General features: G+C 40.7%; 1 protein-coding gene across 1 annotated transcript in view; it reads left to right on the forward strand.

Moving 5' to 3' along the window:
* LOC146681066 (activin receptor type-2A) overlaps window positions 1–17,776 on the forward strand; it is an 82,710-nt gene extending 64,934 nt beyond the window's left edge. The window contains exons 5-11 of the mRNA XM_085447342.1: window positions 2,183–2,326; window positions 3,986–4,129; window positions 8,129–8,274; window positions 8,373–8,487; window positions 9,586–9,724; window positions 9,819–9,949; window positions 10,308–17,776. Of these exons, the coding sequence (XP_085303468.1) occupies window positions 2,183–2,326; window positions 3,986–4,129; window positions 8,129–8,274; window positions 8,373–8,487; window positions 9,586–9,724; window positions 9,819–9,949; window positions 10,308–10,502 (1,014 nt within the window). The 3' untranslated portion in view covers window positions 10,503–17,776. The remainder of the gene's footprint in view (window positions 1–2,182; window positions 2,327–3,985; window positions 4,130–8,128; window positions 8,275–8,372; window positions 8,488–9,585; window positions 9,725–9,818; window positions 9,950–10,307) is intronic.
* The last annotated feature ends 524 nt before the right edge of the window (window positions 17,777–18,300 follow it).

Genomic DNA, 18,300 nt, shown 5'->3' on the forward strand with positions numbered 1-18,300 from the left:
AACCTGGACAGCACCTTATTTGTTTCATAAAGGTGCTCGGAACATAATTTCAGACACATACAATTGTGTGTAAAAATGGCTGTACTTACTGAACAGGTAAATGCAATGAATCAAAACCAGAACTGTGCACTTGAATCATATCTTGATTGTTTGATTTAAAACCCACTGTGGTGGTGTACAGAGGCAAAATTAAACAAGATTAGCTCAGTATGGACCTGACGAAGGATGCGTTGTAGGCGTGTGTTCACTAGATAAAAGTCCTCTTGCACTGCAGAAGGAACAAAACTTAATTGAATTTAATTTGTTTGTAGCCTTTCTTTATCTGCATCCATAGATTTAATTATATGTAGTTAAAAAAAATAGTTTGATGTATGCAAAATATTTCTGAGCCGACCAGACAATCTGCCACTTTTTGTTTGCTTTAAAGTCAACTTCTCCAAGAAAAAGAGGCAGCTGAGGTTATTTTGCTGTGTTTCTAAAAACTTTGTTGATTTACCCCCACCCTCTCAAACAGTGTCTTGTGTTTGCCAAAACGTAATAAAATGATGAGATTTAGTGAAATGCACATTAAGGCTTCTTCAGCCACACAGTAGCGCTTTGTTTTGTGTGCACTAAAGGCCAGAGTTCAATTTCATCTTGATAAAAATCTAATTCATAAATGTTACTAGAGGATACACAGTTTGCTCCTGTAACCGCAGTAATCTTGCCGTAGCCGCTTCCTCTGCGCTTTTTTTTTTTTTTTAACGGCTCCTGCTGTTAAACGCTCCTTGGCATGGGCTCATTTTTAACAGTTGGTGTGCGGCTTGGATCTGGCTTTAAGAAAGGTCGTATGCCAAAAACCCTGGATGGTAAATCCAGAAATGAGGTAATATTTGTGCCCTGAAATGCACGTTTTTCTTTTCCTTCTGTAACCTCGTGGGTTAGAGCAGCGCTCTTAAATCTGTTAAATCCAGCAGAAACTCAAAAGAGAAACCCTTTCTTTCTTTTACGTGAGCTTAGCGAAACACTCGGAGTAACACGAGTGCACTCCTGATATATTATCGTCGCGTCTGAGTGGATCCTGCAGGCCTCGGGGTCTTGAAACTTGCTGCAGCTCATCAGGCACCTTGTAAGCCTTCAGTTCAAGTGAAAACATGAACATCGCGAAGGGAAAAAAAGCTCCTTCTTCTTCTTTTTTCTTCTTCTTCTTTTCTTACTGACAGCAGAGGCATGCAGCTAAAGTCGAGGTTTTACAGCAGCGTATCTGGTTTCATCAAACGCCATCAGTCATGTGCTACTCTTTCTCCTCTACCTTTTATCCTTTGGAAATGTGACTCCTGCACTGCATGCTTCTTTTTAACCTTCTTCCCCACCCTCGTCCTCCTCCACCTCCGTCTCTCGCGTGCTTTCTCTCTCTCCAGGTCTCGCTATCCTTGCTCGCCCTCTGTCCTCCTCTGTGAAGTCACATGTGAAAGTGATCAGCTTAATCCCGATCACCAGCTGTGTTTAACCTACTTTAGATTTGGAACACTTGGCTTTACTCTCTTTCACTTTTGTTTGTGTGGGATTAGCATGAACGCACAGCACACGCATGCGGTCTGACCCGCCGCCTTTGGATCTTAAATGTTTTTATTAAATCCATAATTAAACCCTTGCCCAATTTCTTTGTGTGCCTTGCTCAGCGGTTAATCTTCCAGGTTTTGTTTTGTTTTTTCCAACCACCGCCAGCGCACACATTTCATCTGCTGTTTCTCGGATTTAAACTGGCAACCCTCCAGTTACAAACCCGCTTCTGTAAACTTGAGCAAATGCAACTCCTCGGGGGGGTTAATTGAATTTAAAATGAATGTATCCGAACCCTGCTCGGTATGCCGTGTCCACACGGTCATATGGAGGCTAAACTTAAATGTGCAGCTCTCCTGAAGCGGACTTTCCCTCATTAGAAACAACAGAAATTTAAAAGTAGATAAAGCACCGAGGCACCACTTTGTGGAAGAAGTCTATAAATGTAAGTTGTAAGATTTAAGATGTGGAGACGTTGGCAATTCTGCTGGCCTTAGCTCCTCAGGCACGCTGTCACTGTGAGCCAAACAGCCCGGTCACCTTCAATGTAAGCCCGGTGCTATTTTAATGCTCTGGACAAGAAATAAATAAATAAATAAAAAGAATAAAGAATAACACCTGCGTCTCTATCTCTCTGCAGGATCCCGGACCCTCACCCCCGTCCCCAATTCTGGGACACAAACCTCTGCAGCTGATCGAGGTGAAAGCCAGGGGGCGCTTCGGCTGTGTGTGGAAGGCACAACTGCTGAACGAATACATGGCTGTTAAGATCTTTCCCATCCAGGTACACGTGCTGATGGTTCTTCTTTTTGTTTTTTTACTACAACTGTTACATTAGCCTGACAACTCTTACACCCCCACAAAGTAAAGTACTAAAGGAAAAATGTTCACTGTCTTATCAAATAAAGGCAAAACTAAATAAAAAAAAAGCAACAACTATAAGAAGTAAAGGAGGTGATTCAAAAACACACACATTGTGAGTATTAATCATTTATCAAATGCCTGTCCACATATCTTCACTAATGACTGTAGCCTGTCACCGCTGCCTTCATATGTCAAAAAGTTATCATGTTTGATATATGACAGTTTATTCAATTCAGTTTTATTCATATAGCACCAAATCACAACAACAGTCAAAAAAAATAAGGCCCTTCATATTGTAAGGTAAAAAACCTACAATAACAGAGATGAAACACCAACAATCAGACGAACCCGCTGTGATGAAGCACTTGGCGATAGTGGAAAAGAAAAACTCCTTTTTAACAGGAAGGAGTCATAGACAGAGCCAGAGGGAGGGGCAGCCACCTTTTTTCAGAATAGAAATAAATACATACGATTGAAGTGAAATAAATACTGTAGAAAGGGATTTATAGTAATTTAAGGTCTTAAAACAGGTGTGCCCAACATTTTGAACATCAAAGACATACTGCTGTAGTTAATGAAATAAATATTTCAGCACATCTCTTAAATTGTAAGAAATAAATTGTGTCATTTGCACCCGTTTAAAAGAAAAGACATTTCTGTTGTAGATAGTCGACAAAACAGGAACAGGATCCATTTAATTTTTGAATGTATGTTTAAGCCCAGAAATTACACTTTCACGTTTTCCAATACTGTCCAATTCTACTCTTTACCGGAGTGATTCTGGACTTATATTTGACACTTATGGACATGTCTTTTCATGTCATTTAAACAAAGTGCGTGATTAAAATAGTCACCTCACCTAGTTTTTCTGATGGACTAAACTAACCAAAGCAGCTAAAACCATTTTTGTTCGTTTTTTTTAACAATTCTGGAAATCTTTTAGATCCAGCCTCTAGTGGCTGTTAGAGGAACTTTAACTAATAAAAACTAAACTAAAACAAGCAAATCCACTCTGGGAAGTAACTGAAACTAAAATGAAATCAAAAGGAAATAGAAAGGAATAGAAACTGTACCAACTCTGGCTGTATGTGTTTAATTTTCTGGGTAAAATCTAGTTTGGTTACAGGAAAATTCTTCTGATAAGCTTTTTTTTTTTTTTTTTAAATTGGGCTAGTGTATCCATTATTTTCATGCTGGAAGCGGGGAATAAATGAAAAACAGCTAATTAAACTTGTAGCCAACAACTCTGACAGCTTTTCTAGTGGAAACTTTATAACTCATCCCCTTTTTTGTTATTTCTGACCTTTTGATAAGCAAAAATGTGTTTTATATTTGATTAATATTATTGGAATTATTTGGGTGCCGAGTGTCTCTGTTAGGAGATGAATTAGAGCTTCTCGGCTGTTTTAATAATGAGTAATAATAAAGCAGCATGTAAAACAAAGAATAGACTAAAATCAATCTGCATCTCCCAAACTTTCTAACACTAGTCGTGACCTGGCTTGTACGTGTTTTTGTCGATTGGGTGGCACGGCGGCATGAATAACATCTGCATCTCTCCCTCTGTGCTCGTGTCTAGGACAAGCTGTCTTGGCAGAACGAGTACGAGATCTACAGCGTGAGCGGCATGAAGCACGAAAACATCCTCCACTTTATCGGTGCGGAGAAGAGGAACAACAACCTGGACCTGGAGCTGTGGCTCATCACCGCCTACCACGACAAGGTACGCCGAGAGGGCTGCAGAGATGCATATTCTTTTCTTTACTGAGTCATTTTCAATCTGAGTGCACTAAAGCAGAGTACACTATAGGAGACCGGACTGTATTTCTAATGCATTCATTCCTCTATATGTTGTATATTTTCTCATTGCTTCATCAAACCTCTCGCACTTTGGGGACGTCTCAGACCTCCAGGCTCGATGACCTGAGCTTCATGCTGAACCTTCAGTTTGCTTTGTATGCCAGGCTTTTGTCTACTACACTGTGGATCTATTTCAAACCAGTTTCAGGATGTTTTTACATCGATACGTCATTTAGGTCTAAAAATTGCTTTATGAGTTCAGCTTGATTTAAGACCATCAGATAAAGAGGAGCGAATAAGACAAACAAAAGAAAAACAAAAACGTGTTTAATTTTGCTTTTTCTGGGGTATCTTAAGTGCAATCACTGCTTTAGTTCATTAAAATAAACAGGCTGTTGCTTATGTTAAGTAGCAGGCGTGCTCACGGGGGCAGCCTTTGGGTTTAAAGACTGCAGTTTCTCTAGTGGCCAGTAGAGGGTGACTACATAAGTGAGTCAGTACCCATAGATCGCCATGTTAAAATGTCAAAATTTATAGCTGATATAAGCACGTTGGCGACCACAAAGCAGTTTTTGTCTCTATAGCCAGTTGTCCTAAATTAAAAAACAGGGTGACTGTTTTTATAAGTCATCTATTTATATTTTAAAAAGTCTTTTTAAGTTTGCATTAGTCAGTCGTAATTATTTTATTTACAGAGCTTCTTGATCCCTCTGTGCTGTTTTTGGCTCTATCTTAGTTTAACTGTTAAAATTCTTATCACATTTTATTGTTTTGCTTTTGCTTTGTGGAGCAAACGAACCCACATTTTTGAGTTAAATCATAATTTCAAGATTTTTTGAACCTTTATTTTGAGTTAAGTTGAACTTTTGAGATATTCAAAATTGGAGTTGCATCTAAACTTTGATCAGTTTTTTAGTTACTGCGTTGAATTTCAATGTGCTAACCCACAATCTTGAGTTGTCAAGTTGTAATTCTGAGATAAATAACCCAAATATATAGTTCAACTTTTGAGATGCTAACCCAAATTTTTGAGCTACAATTTTTTTTTTTTATGTAACTATAAATTTTGACGTGTTGCCAAATAAATTTTCTTCAGTGGCAGAAATGCGCTTCCATAAAGTATAGTTACTTCTGTCTTAAAAAAACAAACACAGAGGTTTAAAACACTAGTGTTCGTTACTGATGTCATTGTGGCCGTCTCCATCCTTTATATACAGTCTGTGGTATGATCCCTACTTTTTTCTTGTTGCTACCCAAGCAACATGTTGAGCTGATGGTCTGGATGTCTATACGACCTTATTTTAGTTCCATTTTGAACTGTGTCAACAAGTCCTGATAAGAGTCCATGTTTACTGAGCATTTATCCATATGTATCCATATCAAATTTATGATATACACCTGCATTTAAACCTGGCACAGCCACTCAAACCTTTAAAAAGATAGCTGTAAGATCAAGAGATCAAAGCCGGTATACATCTCAGTAAAAGAGTTAAAACTCAATAAACTTGGGCTCAAGTTTCCACAGCTGAAGAAAAGGTTAGAAACCGTTGCAAGTGTTGTTTAAAACACATCCAACTGGAGCGCTTCAGATCTGTTTTCCAGTCACAGTGTACATGTAAAAAATTCTCTGATTTCTCCCACTAACTGGGTTGTTTGTGTCCATGTAAGCTCAGCATATTGCTGAGCTTAGTGTATGTTATTGAGTTGTTTGCTGGGGGGTTTTTGTGGGGGGGGCAGTTGCACACAGATCTAAAAAGCTCCAGGGCGACCATCTAACAAAGTTGTAAACACTGGTAAAGAGGGGAAACATGCATGAAACCTTCACATTTTATTGATTCTGTTTGGTGCCTTAAGATCTAATCTATAGTTACAATACGCCTCATGTTGCCTTTCTTTTTTTTTTTGTGCCTAGAAAGTGGGTTTGAGCTGTGTTAGCCCCCTTTTGTACTCCACTCACCCTCCATGCTGCAGCCTTTGTAGCATTCGGGGCTCTAAGTGCCTCTGTGTTTTGAGAGTCATTACCAACCTAGTGGAGAGTGATTCTTGTACGCTTGGCTTGCCCGAAATTTCCCAGCCAGACCGAGGATTTGAATCAGCGTTCCTAAGGAGCCTTCATCGCGTGAATAAAGGTTGAAAAATTAAAAGCTTGTGGGTGTGGCGGTGAGGCTTTAACACTCACAATACAACTCTTGGAAAGGCACTCAGCTCTGGAGTGGAGTGAAGCTCTCCTAGAGGGAATAACACTGGAGCTTTAAAGGAGGAAACTGTAATTATTCTGCAAGCATAAGTCTTTAAGCTTTGACCTAAAAAGAGCAGGTGTCGAAGTGTTGGCGTCTGTCGCAGCTGATTTATGTTTGATGCATCTGAGCAGCTTTATGGTGTGGAGCCGTGCACATGCAGCAGCTTGCCGAAGAAAAAAAAACCCTGTAATTTATATCTTTTCATATATTTCCACTGCAAGGATATTAAAAGCTGTCACGCAGAATATGCACACACACACACACACACACACTGTGGAAAGCTTTCATCTGAAGCTCAGCTGATGATGTGTTGGAGTTGCATGCCCTCTAGTGGTCACTCAACACAACTACATTTGCCTTTGGCCTCCACTGGTGACCTTGTGTTGTGTTGACATTCAAAATTCAAGACCTTTATTGTCATTGTGCATTGTAGATGACATTTAAAGAAAAACACTAACAGGAGTACAGATTAACAAATATATTTTATACTTTTTATTCTACATTATTAACTCTCATTATGATAAAAAATGGTCAATAAAGGTGTGAGGGAAACAGCAGCAGCACAGAAATATGAGTAAATATAAAATATGAGCATTAACAGGACAGAAGACAAATTAGTAAATTAGATGTAAGCATGAATTTTCCCTTGTAATGCTCAAATCTCCAGATCTACAGTAGCATTTCTACTTTTTCGCTCTAATACTTAAGAGTAAGGCACATGCTGCTCTTCATGAGTAGACAAAGGATAAGTGATCACATGGAGGAGGTCATTGAATCAGCGTTATCAGAGCTCCGTTATTCAGAGAGGACAATAAGCATCCGCTGTGGTTTTAAGAGGACGCCTTGTAGGTCGTAAATGTCATTTATTGCACTCTAGGGGATTTATTGAGCTCCAGAAGTTCTTTCTTCTTCGATAATCATCTAAAAAATGTCAATATTGAAACTTGTACATCCAGTATAATTGTTTTATCTTGTGGAGTCAGCTGCAAACTAAAAAAAATAGAAAAGCTTTGGTGAATTTCCATCCATTAGAGATATTTCCATTACCACACTGAGAATACTGCATGCTCTGATGCAGCTCAGCTTTTAATGTACTATTAATTAATCTTTTCATTCCATCACTCTGACTCTTGAATATATTTATAACATCACACATTTCTAGATTTCAGCTGATAAACATTAAAACTTCTGTAACAGTTAAACACAAGTTAGTGATCTGCTTTGTCCTCCATCGTCCTCCGGCCCTTCCATCACACGTGAATAAGATCTTGTGCATTCGCTCTCTTGGAGCACCGTCTCTCCCCCAACCCAAAGGGGAGTTTTGCCTCAGACTTGAAGATGCCAAGTAACTCCTGGTAGGGTCATCTCAGGGGAGGGGTCTTGTTTTGAGAAACTCCATTGAAACAGAATATTTGGCACTGGATAACCTCACCTGAAACTGGCATTAAGCTAGAACAGAAACGGGGACGTCTGGCAGCCAGGCCTGGATTCATGGGGTCTGGACAGGTACAGCTTATCAACAACAACAGAAATTAGGGACACGTGCAGTGTGGACTGGGCGACAGGCAAAGGGCACGTTTTGGGGCCCCTTTTCCTACATGCCCATTTTTGAATGTAAAGTTAGTGTTTCTGTTTTTTTCTTCCCGCTGACACCCATCTTCTCTGTCTGTCTCATTCACTAGGGCTCATTGACAGACTACCTGAAGGCCAACGTGGTGTCCTGGAACGAGCTCTGCCACATCGCTCAGTCAGCAGCCCGCGGTCTCGCCTACCTCCACGAAGATATCCCAGGACACAAGGACGGGCACAAGCCCTCCATCGCTCACAGGTACACTGCCATAAACATAAACATCTGTGGATTATCAAGACTCCTGTATTAGTTTGACTGGGCTAAAGGGATATTTCCTGTGTCGTGCGTTCTTTCAGGGACATTAAAAGTAAGAATGTGTTGTTGAAGAATAACCTGACAGCCTGCATAGCTGACTTTGGCCTCGCTCTGAAGTTTGAGGCAGGAAAATCAGCAGGAGACACACACGGACAGGTATAGCTCACACTTAAAACTTCATATAGTTGTCTCTCATCCACCATTTCACTGTGTTTGAAGGCATGTTTACAGGCAGTACCCAGTTACATCTGTTTCCAGCTTATTTGTGCAATGATGTTAAGCAACCAATGTCAGTTTATGTTGTCTGAAAATTTGGTTTATCATTATTATAATATTTTAGTCTTCCAAATGTTTTGCACTGCACAGCACAACAATCTTAAATGACAAGTTGAATAACACAAAAAAATCATCTATACAGTATCAATAATTACAGTCTAGAATCTTTCCCTTATTGTAAAAGGACATACGTCCATTAATGTATGACATTTTAGATCCTCCCATCAAAGTACAGTCAGATTCTTTCCGTCAGTGTACAGTGACATTCTAGAACATTTCCATCAATGCAGTTAAATTCTAAAATATTTCCCTTTGTGTACAATGAAATTCTCTTTGTTAATGTACAGTGAAATTCTATAATCTTTCCAATATATTTTAGAAGCTTTCTATTAATAGTCAGTGACTTTCCAGAATCTTCCTGTTAATGTATAATTACGTCTTTTCGTTGATGTTAAATTATGTTCTAGAATTTTCAATTCAGTACAACTTCAATTCCTCCTGAAACTGCAATAGTCAGTAGTTTATCTTAGCTTAGCGTGATTTATAGTTCAAAATAACCCTTCTTTATCTCATACTGGACCCTGTCTTAAGGGGAAAATGGGGGGGGGGGACAAAAATAACGGAAAACTGAAACTGAGTATTTAGACCTGAGGCCTGATCTTTTTCTCTTTTTTTTTAAGCTATTTGTTCATTTCGCTGTAATCACCAACATCCATTTTAGAGAGAAACTTATTATTCGTGCTTTGAGACAGTAGTTGTAGACTCCTTTGGGTGGCAGCATAGGCCAGAAATTTTTGAAGCAGCCCTGGAGGGATTCATTTGAATGATGAGGTTTTCAATTTTTGAAAGTTGGACAATCACAGTAAAGCAGTGAAAACACATTTATTTGGCAGTGTTTTTGCTGGGTCTGCTTTAATTGGTGGTCATGTAGCTATTTATCTCAGTGCTGATCTTTGGACTCCTGCTTGGAACCTGTAGGTGGGAACACGACGTTACATGGCTCCCGAAGTCCTGGAGGGCGCAATCAACTTCCAGCGTGATTCATTTTTGCGCATCGATATGTACGCCTTTGGCCTCGTCCTGTGGGAGCTGGCATCACGGTGCACCGCTGCCGACGGTAAATCCACAAGCACTCCAGTCAGGTTTTATCCACACTGTCTTATTTTTATTCTGTCCGAATTTTAACTTTGGACACGTGCACATGTTTCCAGGACCAGTAGATGAGTACATGCTCCCCTTTGAGGAGGAGGTGGGTCAGCACCCATCTCTGGAGGACATGCAGGAGGTGGTGGTGCATAAGAAACTGCGGCCCTGCCTGCGAGACTGCTGGCAGAAACACACGGTGAGAAATTAGAGGAGTGTTTGTTGAAACTGTCCCATAGCTCTTTGATTTATGCAGCATGATTTAAAATGGTTCCCTCTATAGCACATTTAAAAAGAACAGCTGATGTACACCTGAAATAATCAAACAACATATAACACAGGACAAAATGACAGTGAGTAAGAACAACACAAAGTATTATGAACTTTCATTGGATAGTCTCTTCAGTCACTTGCCTGAAAGTTTATAAATAGGTCCCGCCCACTTTGTGCCACTGCAGAGCGCTTCCAGTGTGTCCATGCTCAAACTCCAGAAACCACAACCAGCTGAGATATCGTGGTGCTGTTTGGATAACGTTCGTCTGAACTTTGTTCCACAGGGTCTGGCCATGCTTTGCGAAACCATCGAGGACTGCTGGGACCACGAGGCCGAGGCACGCCTGTCCGCCGGCTGCGTCGAAGAGCGCATCGGACAGATGCAGCGCCAGGCACCCGTCATCGGCCCCGAGGAGATCGTCACGGTTGTCACCATGGTGACAAACGTGGACCTCCCACCCAAGGAGTCCAGCTTATGATCAGCCAATCAGCCGACGCCAGACGAGCTCTAGCGAAAACACAGATCAACACGAGGGGATAAATGGCCAACCCTGGTTGGTTGGCTTTGTGGGGGGGGTTTTCTTCTTCTTCTTCTCCTTTGATTTTTTTTTTTCCTTCCTGTTCTTTTAAGTGCGGGCCGCTGCTCGCATTCAGGAAACGCCCCTTGCGCCCGCCTCACCACATCAGTTGACATCCACCTCATTTTGATAGGCGTGCTTGAGGATTTTAACGTTGAACTCTCTGCCATCCTGAGCGGACTCACTCAGGATGTTTTACCAAGCCACAGCACTGACATGCTGGGACAACACTCTACGGACACTTTGATCATGTATTGTTTTTATATACACATATACATGCAAACGCACGCACGCACACAGACACACACACAGATGTAGGAGGGCGACGTGTTCTGCTCTGAGAAGATTCTTCGGAGAAATTTCACAAAACTCTCGGTGCATTTTAGTGTTAAAAAACAACAAAAGAAGAAAAAAAAAAGAAAAGACGAGCGTCCGGCTCTTGATACATTTGCTGTTTTCTCGTGTGTTTTTTTTCTTTTTCTTTTGTTTTTTTTTTGGGAGACTATCGTTCTGCCAATAAGCAACGGCTTCTGAATGTTTATAGTGTAATGCTGCTGTACATAGTGTATTATGGACCCAGACAACTTGGTAATCAAGCTTATTTTAAATGGGGGGGGGGGGGGAATGGGGAGGGGGGTCCATTTTCAAGCATTACGACGATAAAAACCATAAACCTCCTTCAACCAGGTATACCTCAGTTCAGATGGACAGTTTTAAAAAAAAATCAGTCCCTCTCTCCCTGGTCATGGTCATCGCTCGCACTTCCTTTACAACCTTTTGGCCCTTCGTCAATCAACAAAGCCTAGACACACACAGACACACACGGCCATACAAACCATAAAAAAAAACAACACAACTTTTTCCCTTCTTCGTCCCCTTCCTTTCTCTCAGTGTCTACTTCAACTTTCTCCTGTTGGTTTTTTGTTTTTTGTTTTTTTTTTTGCTTCTATCAGATGTTCATGAGAGCGGGATAAACTCATGAACCCCCCCCCCCCCCCCCCCCCCCCCCCCCCCCCCACCACCACCACCACCACCACCACCACCACCCACACCCTGCCCACACCCTGCCCACACCCATGATAATGAAGTTGTCGTTTAAAGTTTTCTTCTTCTTTTTTTTTTTTTGTTTGCCGTGTCAGCCGTCAGCAGAGAGTAAATACCCATTGCTGACTAGCTTGAATTGGAGTCATGAGATCTCTCTCTGGATTAGCGCTGGGTGCCAGCTGTAATGATACCTTCTCTTTTTCCTTTTTCTTTTCTTTTTTCTTTTTTTGGATATTTAATCAGAGATATCAAACTCTCGGGTCATATTCTTGTTCATTCATTGTGAAATAAATTATGTGTTGTTTGATTCTATTTAGAAAAATCAGATTAACAAAAAAAAAAAAAAAAAAAAAAACAAGAGGTCACCTGGCATGATTATTTTTAGGAGGTATCAAATTTGAAGTACAGTTTCCAGAGGTACCCAGCCCTACTTTGGAACTGTGCCTGTATTTAGCTGAGCCAGCTTGCTTTTGATTTGATTGCACGCATCTTTTTATTTTTATTTTATTTTATTTTTTTTAATTAAGAGTTTCTGCTCTCTTTGGATACACCTCAGGAATCTTTGCTACTCAACACCACGCCCTCACATCCTCATCTGTCTCGAACTGGAGTACCTCCTCTTTCGCCGAATCTTGCGCCTCCTATGTCTCTTTCTTGCCTCGTCTCCACTTGTTAGGGTTTAGCCGTGCGGTAATAGTTCAGTGTCTTTAGTCGGTTTGAAGAAAACTGTATCAGGTAAGGTTGGTCGATAACTAAAAGGTGGACATAATCTGCTCCCCATTCTTTTTAAGTAGCCAAGCATGAATCACAGTTCAAAATAATCCTTATTCATCTCATCTTCTGAAAGAAACCGTCACATGATAGAGATATTATATTATTATATTAGGACTATCCACTTTTTCTGACAAAGTTCCACCAGTCATTTAATGCCAGATCCCCACAGCATTCATTAGTCATACTGATCTCATTACAAAAAAAGGAAAGTTGAATTATCAAGGATGCAGACCACTGAATTAATTCCCACAAAAATGAAGAGAGATATTACTAAAAACAGGAAAAAATATCAACCTGCCCAACCAACACAGTCAACCTGACCTAATGTATCTGTAGAACCAAAAATCTGGTCTATGTTTTAACCACCTTCATTCTGCACTGTTCCAGTTTAGACTTAATTAATTTGTTTTGATGCTTTCTCTTAAGCTTGGCCCACTGCCGTTGGAATTTGAGGGTTATTTCCCTAGGGCCTTGGTAACACAGGCCTAGAAACCAGTTGGTGAACCCATGACAACCAAAACCCTCCTTGTGATTTCTTTGGTTACCTATAGCTTGCAGAGAAGACGCCGACTTATCTGCAAACACTCATTATTTAACCTCTGAGACGTACTAGAAACCAATAATGTTCCCCTTCAAAGTAAAAGTTCTTAGAAACCCCTAAAACCACTTAGCTTGACAGTTTGAAACCCTTGCCGACCCAACCGGCACACTCACACAGCTAACCATGGTTAAATGAGTGGAGACGAGGGGATCTCTCCTTTCTGTCTTTCATCCTGGTGCCATTTCTACATGTCGATATTAGTTAATCTTGTAGATGTCAGGCAAAACGGATGTATCTGTCGTTGTTGCGAAGGCGACAAATGACGTTTTTGAGTCTTTATTTCCTCTGAGGGATATTGAACACTGGTGCCGGCAGACCTGCAGTCTCTCCTCAAGCTTTGGGACGGTTTCACATATCACAGTTTAAAATAAAGCTCTGTGTGCAGTTAGAAAATACTTGGGGAGGGGCATGAAGAAACTTCTTTCTATCCAAACCATTCACATTCAAGACAGTGAGGCTTTCTTTACAGCACTGTATTATGACGTTTTGGTGACCAAGAGCCAGTAAGTATACAAGTAAAACACTAAGACATTAAATTGATTAGTGATCAGTTGAGCAAAACCTTTCATTTTGCACAAAAAAGTCTGTAATGAAGCTAAATGTTTGGAGAATGGAGATGTGTGCCAACATTTGTACCAATCAGGGCCAAATTGTTTAGTTATCCCACCTAAATCTAGAAGATTCCAAAAAAAGGATCTTCATAGTTGAACTGTAAAAGTTCTTTAAGCAAATTTGGCAGCATAAGTTTGAGGTTATTTCCGCACACCATATTGCAACAACACCGCAAACCTGAAGGAAGTTGAAGCCATCATCTTATTTACATATTGTAGCATGAGTACAATTTTTTGCATCAGTGTCGCTTCCTTATGCTGCTCCACTGCTGTTCAAAAGCACCCGTTGTCCGAGGTCCTCGCAAAGCTTGAACAGTCGGGGACGATCAGTACTGCAAACCCCAGCAGCCCTTCAGTAAGTACTACCTCACTTGCAGGGATTTCTTCAGTATAGAAACTATGGCAAATAAATTAAAATCATAACCAGGTTGCTAAAAAAAATAATTCTAAATGTTCTTGATTTAGGGGAAAGGTTTCAGTTTAGGGGTAAACTTAATTTGTTCCCTGAAGGTCTGACAGACAGAAACAGAATAAGGCTACAAAGAAGCTTCCTCATTTCCACCACAATGTGTTTTCTTGTCCCACAAAGGGAGATTGAACTGCAGAACGAAAAGGATCCTTGAATGACACCAACATAAGGGAAAAACACCAGTATTATTCTTTTTAGTTCCCATGTTTGTGTCCTCAAATGCAAAACCTACTCACCAGTGTTCCAGCAGCCAAGTGGATATCCAAAAACTGCCTCCAAACTGGTTGGTTACCTGCCAAAGTGGTTGACAAATCTTATCAGCCACGAGCAAAGAAACTCGCTGCTGTTTGGTTGGCAGTCACATCCTAAGCACTGTAGGGGAAAGACTTCCGGCTTGAGTTTAAACTGCGCTCAGAGAAACCGACCCAAACCGACAAATACCATTCAGGGATTCAGTACTATGCTTTTCTAAGTTCTAGCGAGTTATATGCAACCAGTGCCGCAAACTACCCTACACTTCTGTAGGATCAGCTGCAGGAGTGAATTTCAATACACACACACACACAAATAACTTGTAGCATTTTATTTTTTTTATCCGTGACCTTGCATATTGATATGTTGTATTTATTTTTTAATTTACTGGCCTGAGGTTTTGGGGATTGGAGCTCGAGTGCAACTCGGAATAAAGTTCTGGCATGAGCTTTGGTTTTTGTTGGGGTTTCAGGGTTTGGGGTGGGTTTTCAGTTGTAATTCAGGAACTACTTTCATTAATTGATTCAAAAAGAAAAAGATATAAACTTTATTCATGCTTCTTTCTATTCAGTCTATGGACAAAATGACCGAGAATGAATGTTCTTCAGACTCCTGGATTCCAGTATTGTGTGTACTTCGATGGATTGAGCCCGGCCCTGTGTAACTTTAGAGGGCTTTGCGTTTGGCTGGTTTCGTGTGATTGTGCCCTGTCCCGTAGAAACTTGCAAAGCCCAGCGTATTTGGACATCCATTCATACACCTCTCGGTTGTACCGGCTCTGTGGTCCATTAGGACCAAACCGACCATCCAAAGGACGATGGGGGAAAAAAAGGTCCTCAAAAACCTCTGGTCCTACCATTGTTTTAGCACCTAAACTTCCAAAACGAAGCAGATATTTGGTTCTGTTTGTCTTCACCTGATCAAGTACCCAATTAAAGCAATTGACGACAATCTCGTCTACCATCCATTGGTTCCCCTCAGGAACCATGCCTGTTCTGACTCCACCAAAGGAGCATCTACATGATGCATTGCTGAACTGAACTTTGAGGATCTGTAGCGTTAACTTCTTGCACTGAAAAGTTAGGAAACTTCACCAAAAGAGCTTCTAAATACGCAAGAATTCGGAACATCTCATTTTAATAGGTGGCGCTTCTAAAATAGTCCAGAATGAACATGGCCCTATGGATCTATAGCTCAAATATTTAAATTTTGTGAGGTAAAGTTTTTCCTCTGGAAATTTTTGGAAAGCATTTGAGACATTTGATGTAGTAGATGTATATTTTTCTTTAAACTAGCAGCTTCTTCTTGAATCTCCTTTATTGGGAAAATTAGCTTCATTGTAGGGGGAAAAGGTAGAATTTTTTTTTTTTAATTAACTTTTTGTCTAGAAGAAGCTTTAAAGAATTATTATTCAGTGTCAGTGGTCTTGTGAGCACCCCCAACTGAACCCAGTCACCCAGTTTCTCAGCAATGGGTAGTGAAATGGATCCTGCTAGAGTGATTCAACTTTGGAAGCACCAGTTAATCAAGTCAGTGAAAATGTAATTGATTGGATGTTGTCTCTGTAATGAAGATGCCAGCAGAGATACACCCCACCCCACCCCTGACAAATGCTCATGAGAATCCTCTTGATTGGTAAATGTTCACAAAAGAGGTTGCACAGCTTTCTAGATGGCAACGACAACTGACAGCCTGCAGGGCCTGTTGTACCCAATGTTCTCGCCCTTGCAAATGTTGGTGAACACTAAAAGTGCTGTCATATCCACTGTCCACACTTTGGTGTTTTTTTTAGCTAATAGCATCAGGGGTTTTGTCACCTTTTCAGCTAGTGCAGGAGCTACCAGATTAAATTACACTTTCTGAGTTTCCTGTTTTGATCTCTGGCACTGTTGTGGAGATTGTGTCTTTCGTTCAGGAGGATAGTGCAGCGAGTAGCGAGGCAGTGTTGATATCAGTGTTTGCAAGATAGCTGGTCACCTCAAAAGCTGAGGTGACCAGCTTTGGAAAATAGTCCAGTCATATTCGACCCTCCTGATTTGTATAATTTATCTTCAACTTCAGCCTTATCCTGATGAGGAGCAGTTGACTTGGCGACCTGGGAGGAGTTAAAAGGATGGATCTTTTGGATATTTAAAGGTGTATGGATGGGTCCTGCGCATGTTGAAGCTTTACATGTTTCTACCTTGACTTCCTCCAGCCCAGCACCTCACATTGCTGTGCATATAAACAGTGAAACATTTGTGTCTTGTTGCCCCCACTATTTTAAGCAGTCTAGGATCTGTACAGACATAAATACCTGTATCAACTATATACTCTGAGCTGAATCTTTATAAGTGCGTGTTGAACTTCAGTGTTTCCTCTACATTCATTTATACTTTTCTTGTGTTTTGACTCAGCACCCAGGCCTGTAAAAGTTTCCCTTCACTAAGCTGGAGGCTCATTGGAGTACTTTGTAAGGCAGAAAGAAAACGAATTGTGATGGTTCAGCCAAAGGTGTTCCTCTGGGAGCCTGCTTGGATCCCCTGATGGTTACATTTTAAAAAGCCCTCCAAGCTCTTTAGGAGCTGTTGCAATATTCCCATACGTGCTACTACAATCATCCACTACAGGTTATTTCATTCTAACTTCCCAGTCTCCTCCTTTTTCCTGCTGGTGGTAAAGAGTTTTAGAGGAAACATTGAACTCCATTGACCCCCACCGACCCCCACCGCTAAGACTGTCTTGGCAGTAAGAGAAGTCTGGTTACCAGGCCTGAAATTTCTACAAAAAAACCCCCACAAAACAAATCAAAAAAATAACAAAACAAAAAAAAACAAAAACACTACTTTGACCCCACATTTCTCGAGGCTGTCGAGTTGCAGCGCTTATCCCGGGTCTGCCAACACTGTCTCCAATGCCAATGATGCTCACAGGTTGTTTAAAGCTGGGAGAAACTGATCAGTCTGAACATGAAACTTCAGTGTGTCATGTTTTAAAAAGAAAAAAAAAAATCCTCTCTTCAGTGATGAAAATGTCTTTTTTTCTTTGCTCCTGATACATGTGACTGTACATTTTATGTTACTGAGAAAAAAATGTGAAAACAAGAAAGAAACTAAGGTCTGCAATTTCAAACTGGAAAGTGAAGTACATCAAACAAACAAACAAAAAAAGAAACAGCCCACTGGGTTTTCCTGAGTAGGAATGAGTCTTTACCAGCTTCAAGGATGTCCTCATCCTGACCTCACAGAAGGGATGAGAGGAAAATCTCTTGAAAAAGTGTTACAGCAGAGGAAACAAACTTCATGAACCCTGTGTACATTATGGCAGAGGAGGCAGGACTGATCCCTGATTAGCGCTGCGACTCTCGGCTAATCTTAGCCGGCCATGGTTTTTATCAGCTGAAGTGATCCACGTGATGTAAATAAATGTGTTTTTAGATTGTGAATGTGTTTTCTTTCCTTTTTTCCCCCCTCTCTGAATCACTGCAGTCTGGAGTTAACTCTTTTTAGAGGCTTGGCGTTTTCCTGGAAACAGTTTGGTTTTCATATTTAGGGACTTTTTAATAAAGGAAAGTCATAAAATAAATTTTGATACATCAGATTTTAAGAGGTAAACCCTAACCAATGCAATTAGGTGTAAGTACACCTTGTTAGTACTAGATTAAGTACTTTTGTCTTAATTCTTTGTTAGCATCACAGTTACTGCAGATGAGAATCTCCTGTTCCACCACATCTCAAATCTGCTCTATTGGACTGAGATATGGTGACTGTGGAGGCCATTTGAGCACAGTGAATTCATTATGTTCATAAAACCAGTTTGAGATGATCTGAGCTTTTGTGACATGGTGTGCTATCCTGCTGGAATCAGCCATCAGAAGACGGGTACACTGTGTTCATAAAGGTATGGGCTGTGCCTGTGTCATGGCTCTGAACTATGGAGCACAGTCACCTCCTTTCCTCTCATTCAGAG

The sequence above is a fragment of the Copadichromis virginalis genome, linkage group LG23 (assembly GCF_057382275.1).
Source record: "Copadichromis virginalis isolate Kocher_CV1m ecotype Utaka linkage group LG23, C_Virginalis_male_GT1.1, whole genome shotgun sequence".
Classification (NCBI taxonomy): Eukaryota; Metazoa; Chordata; class Actinopteri; order Cichliformes; family Cichlidae; genus Copadichromis; species Copadichromis virginalis.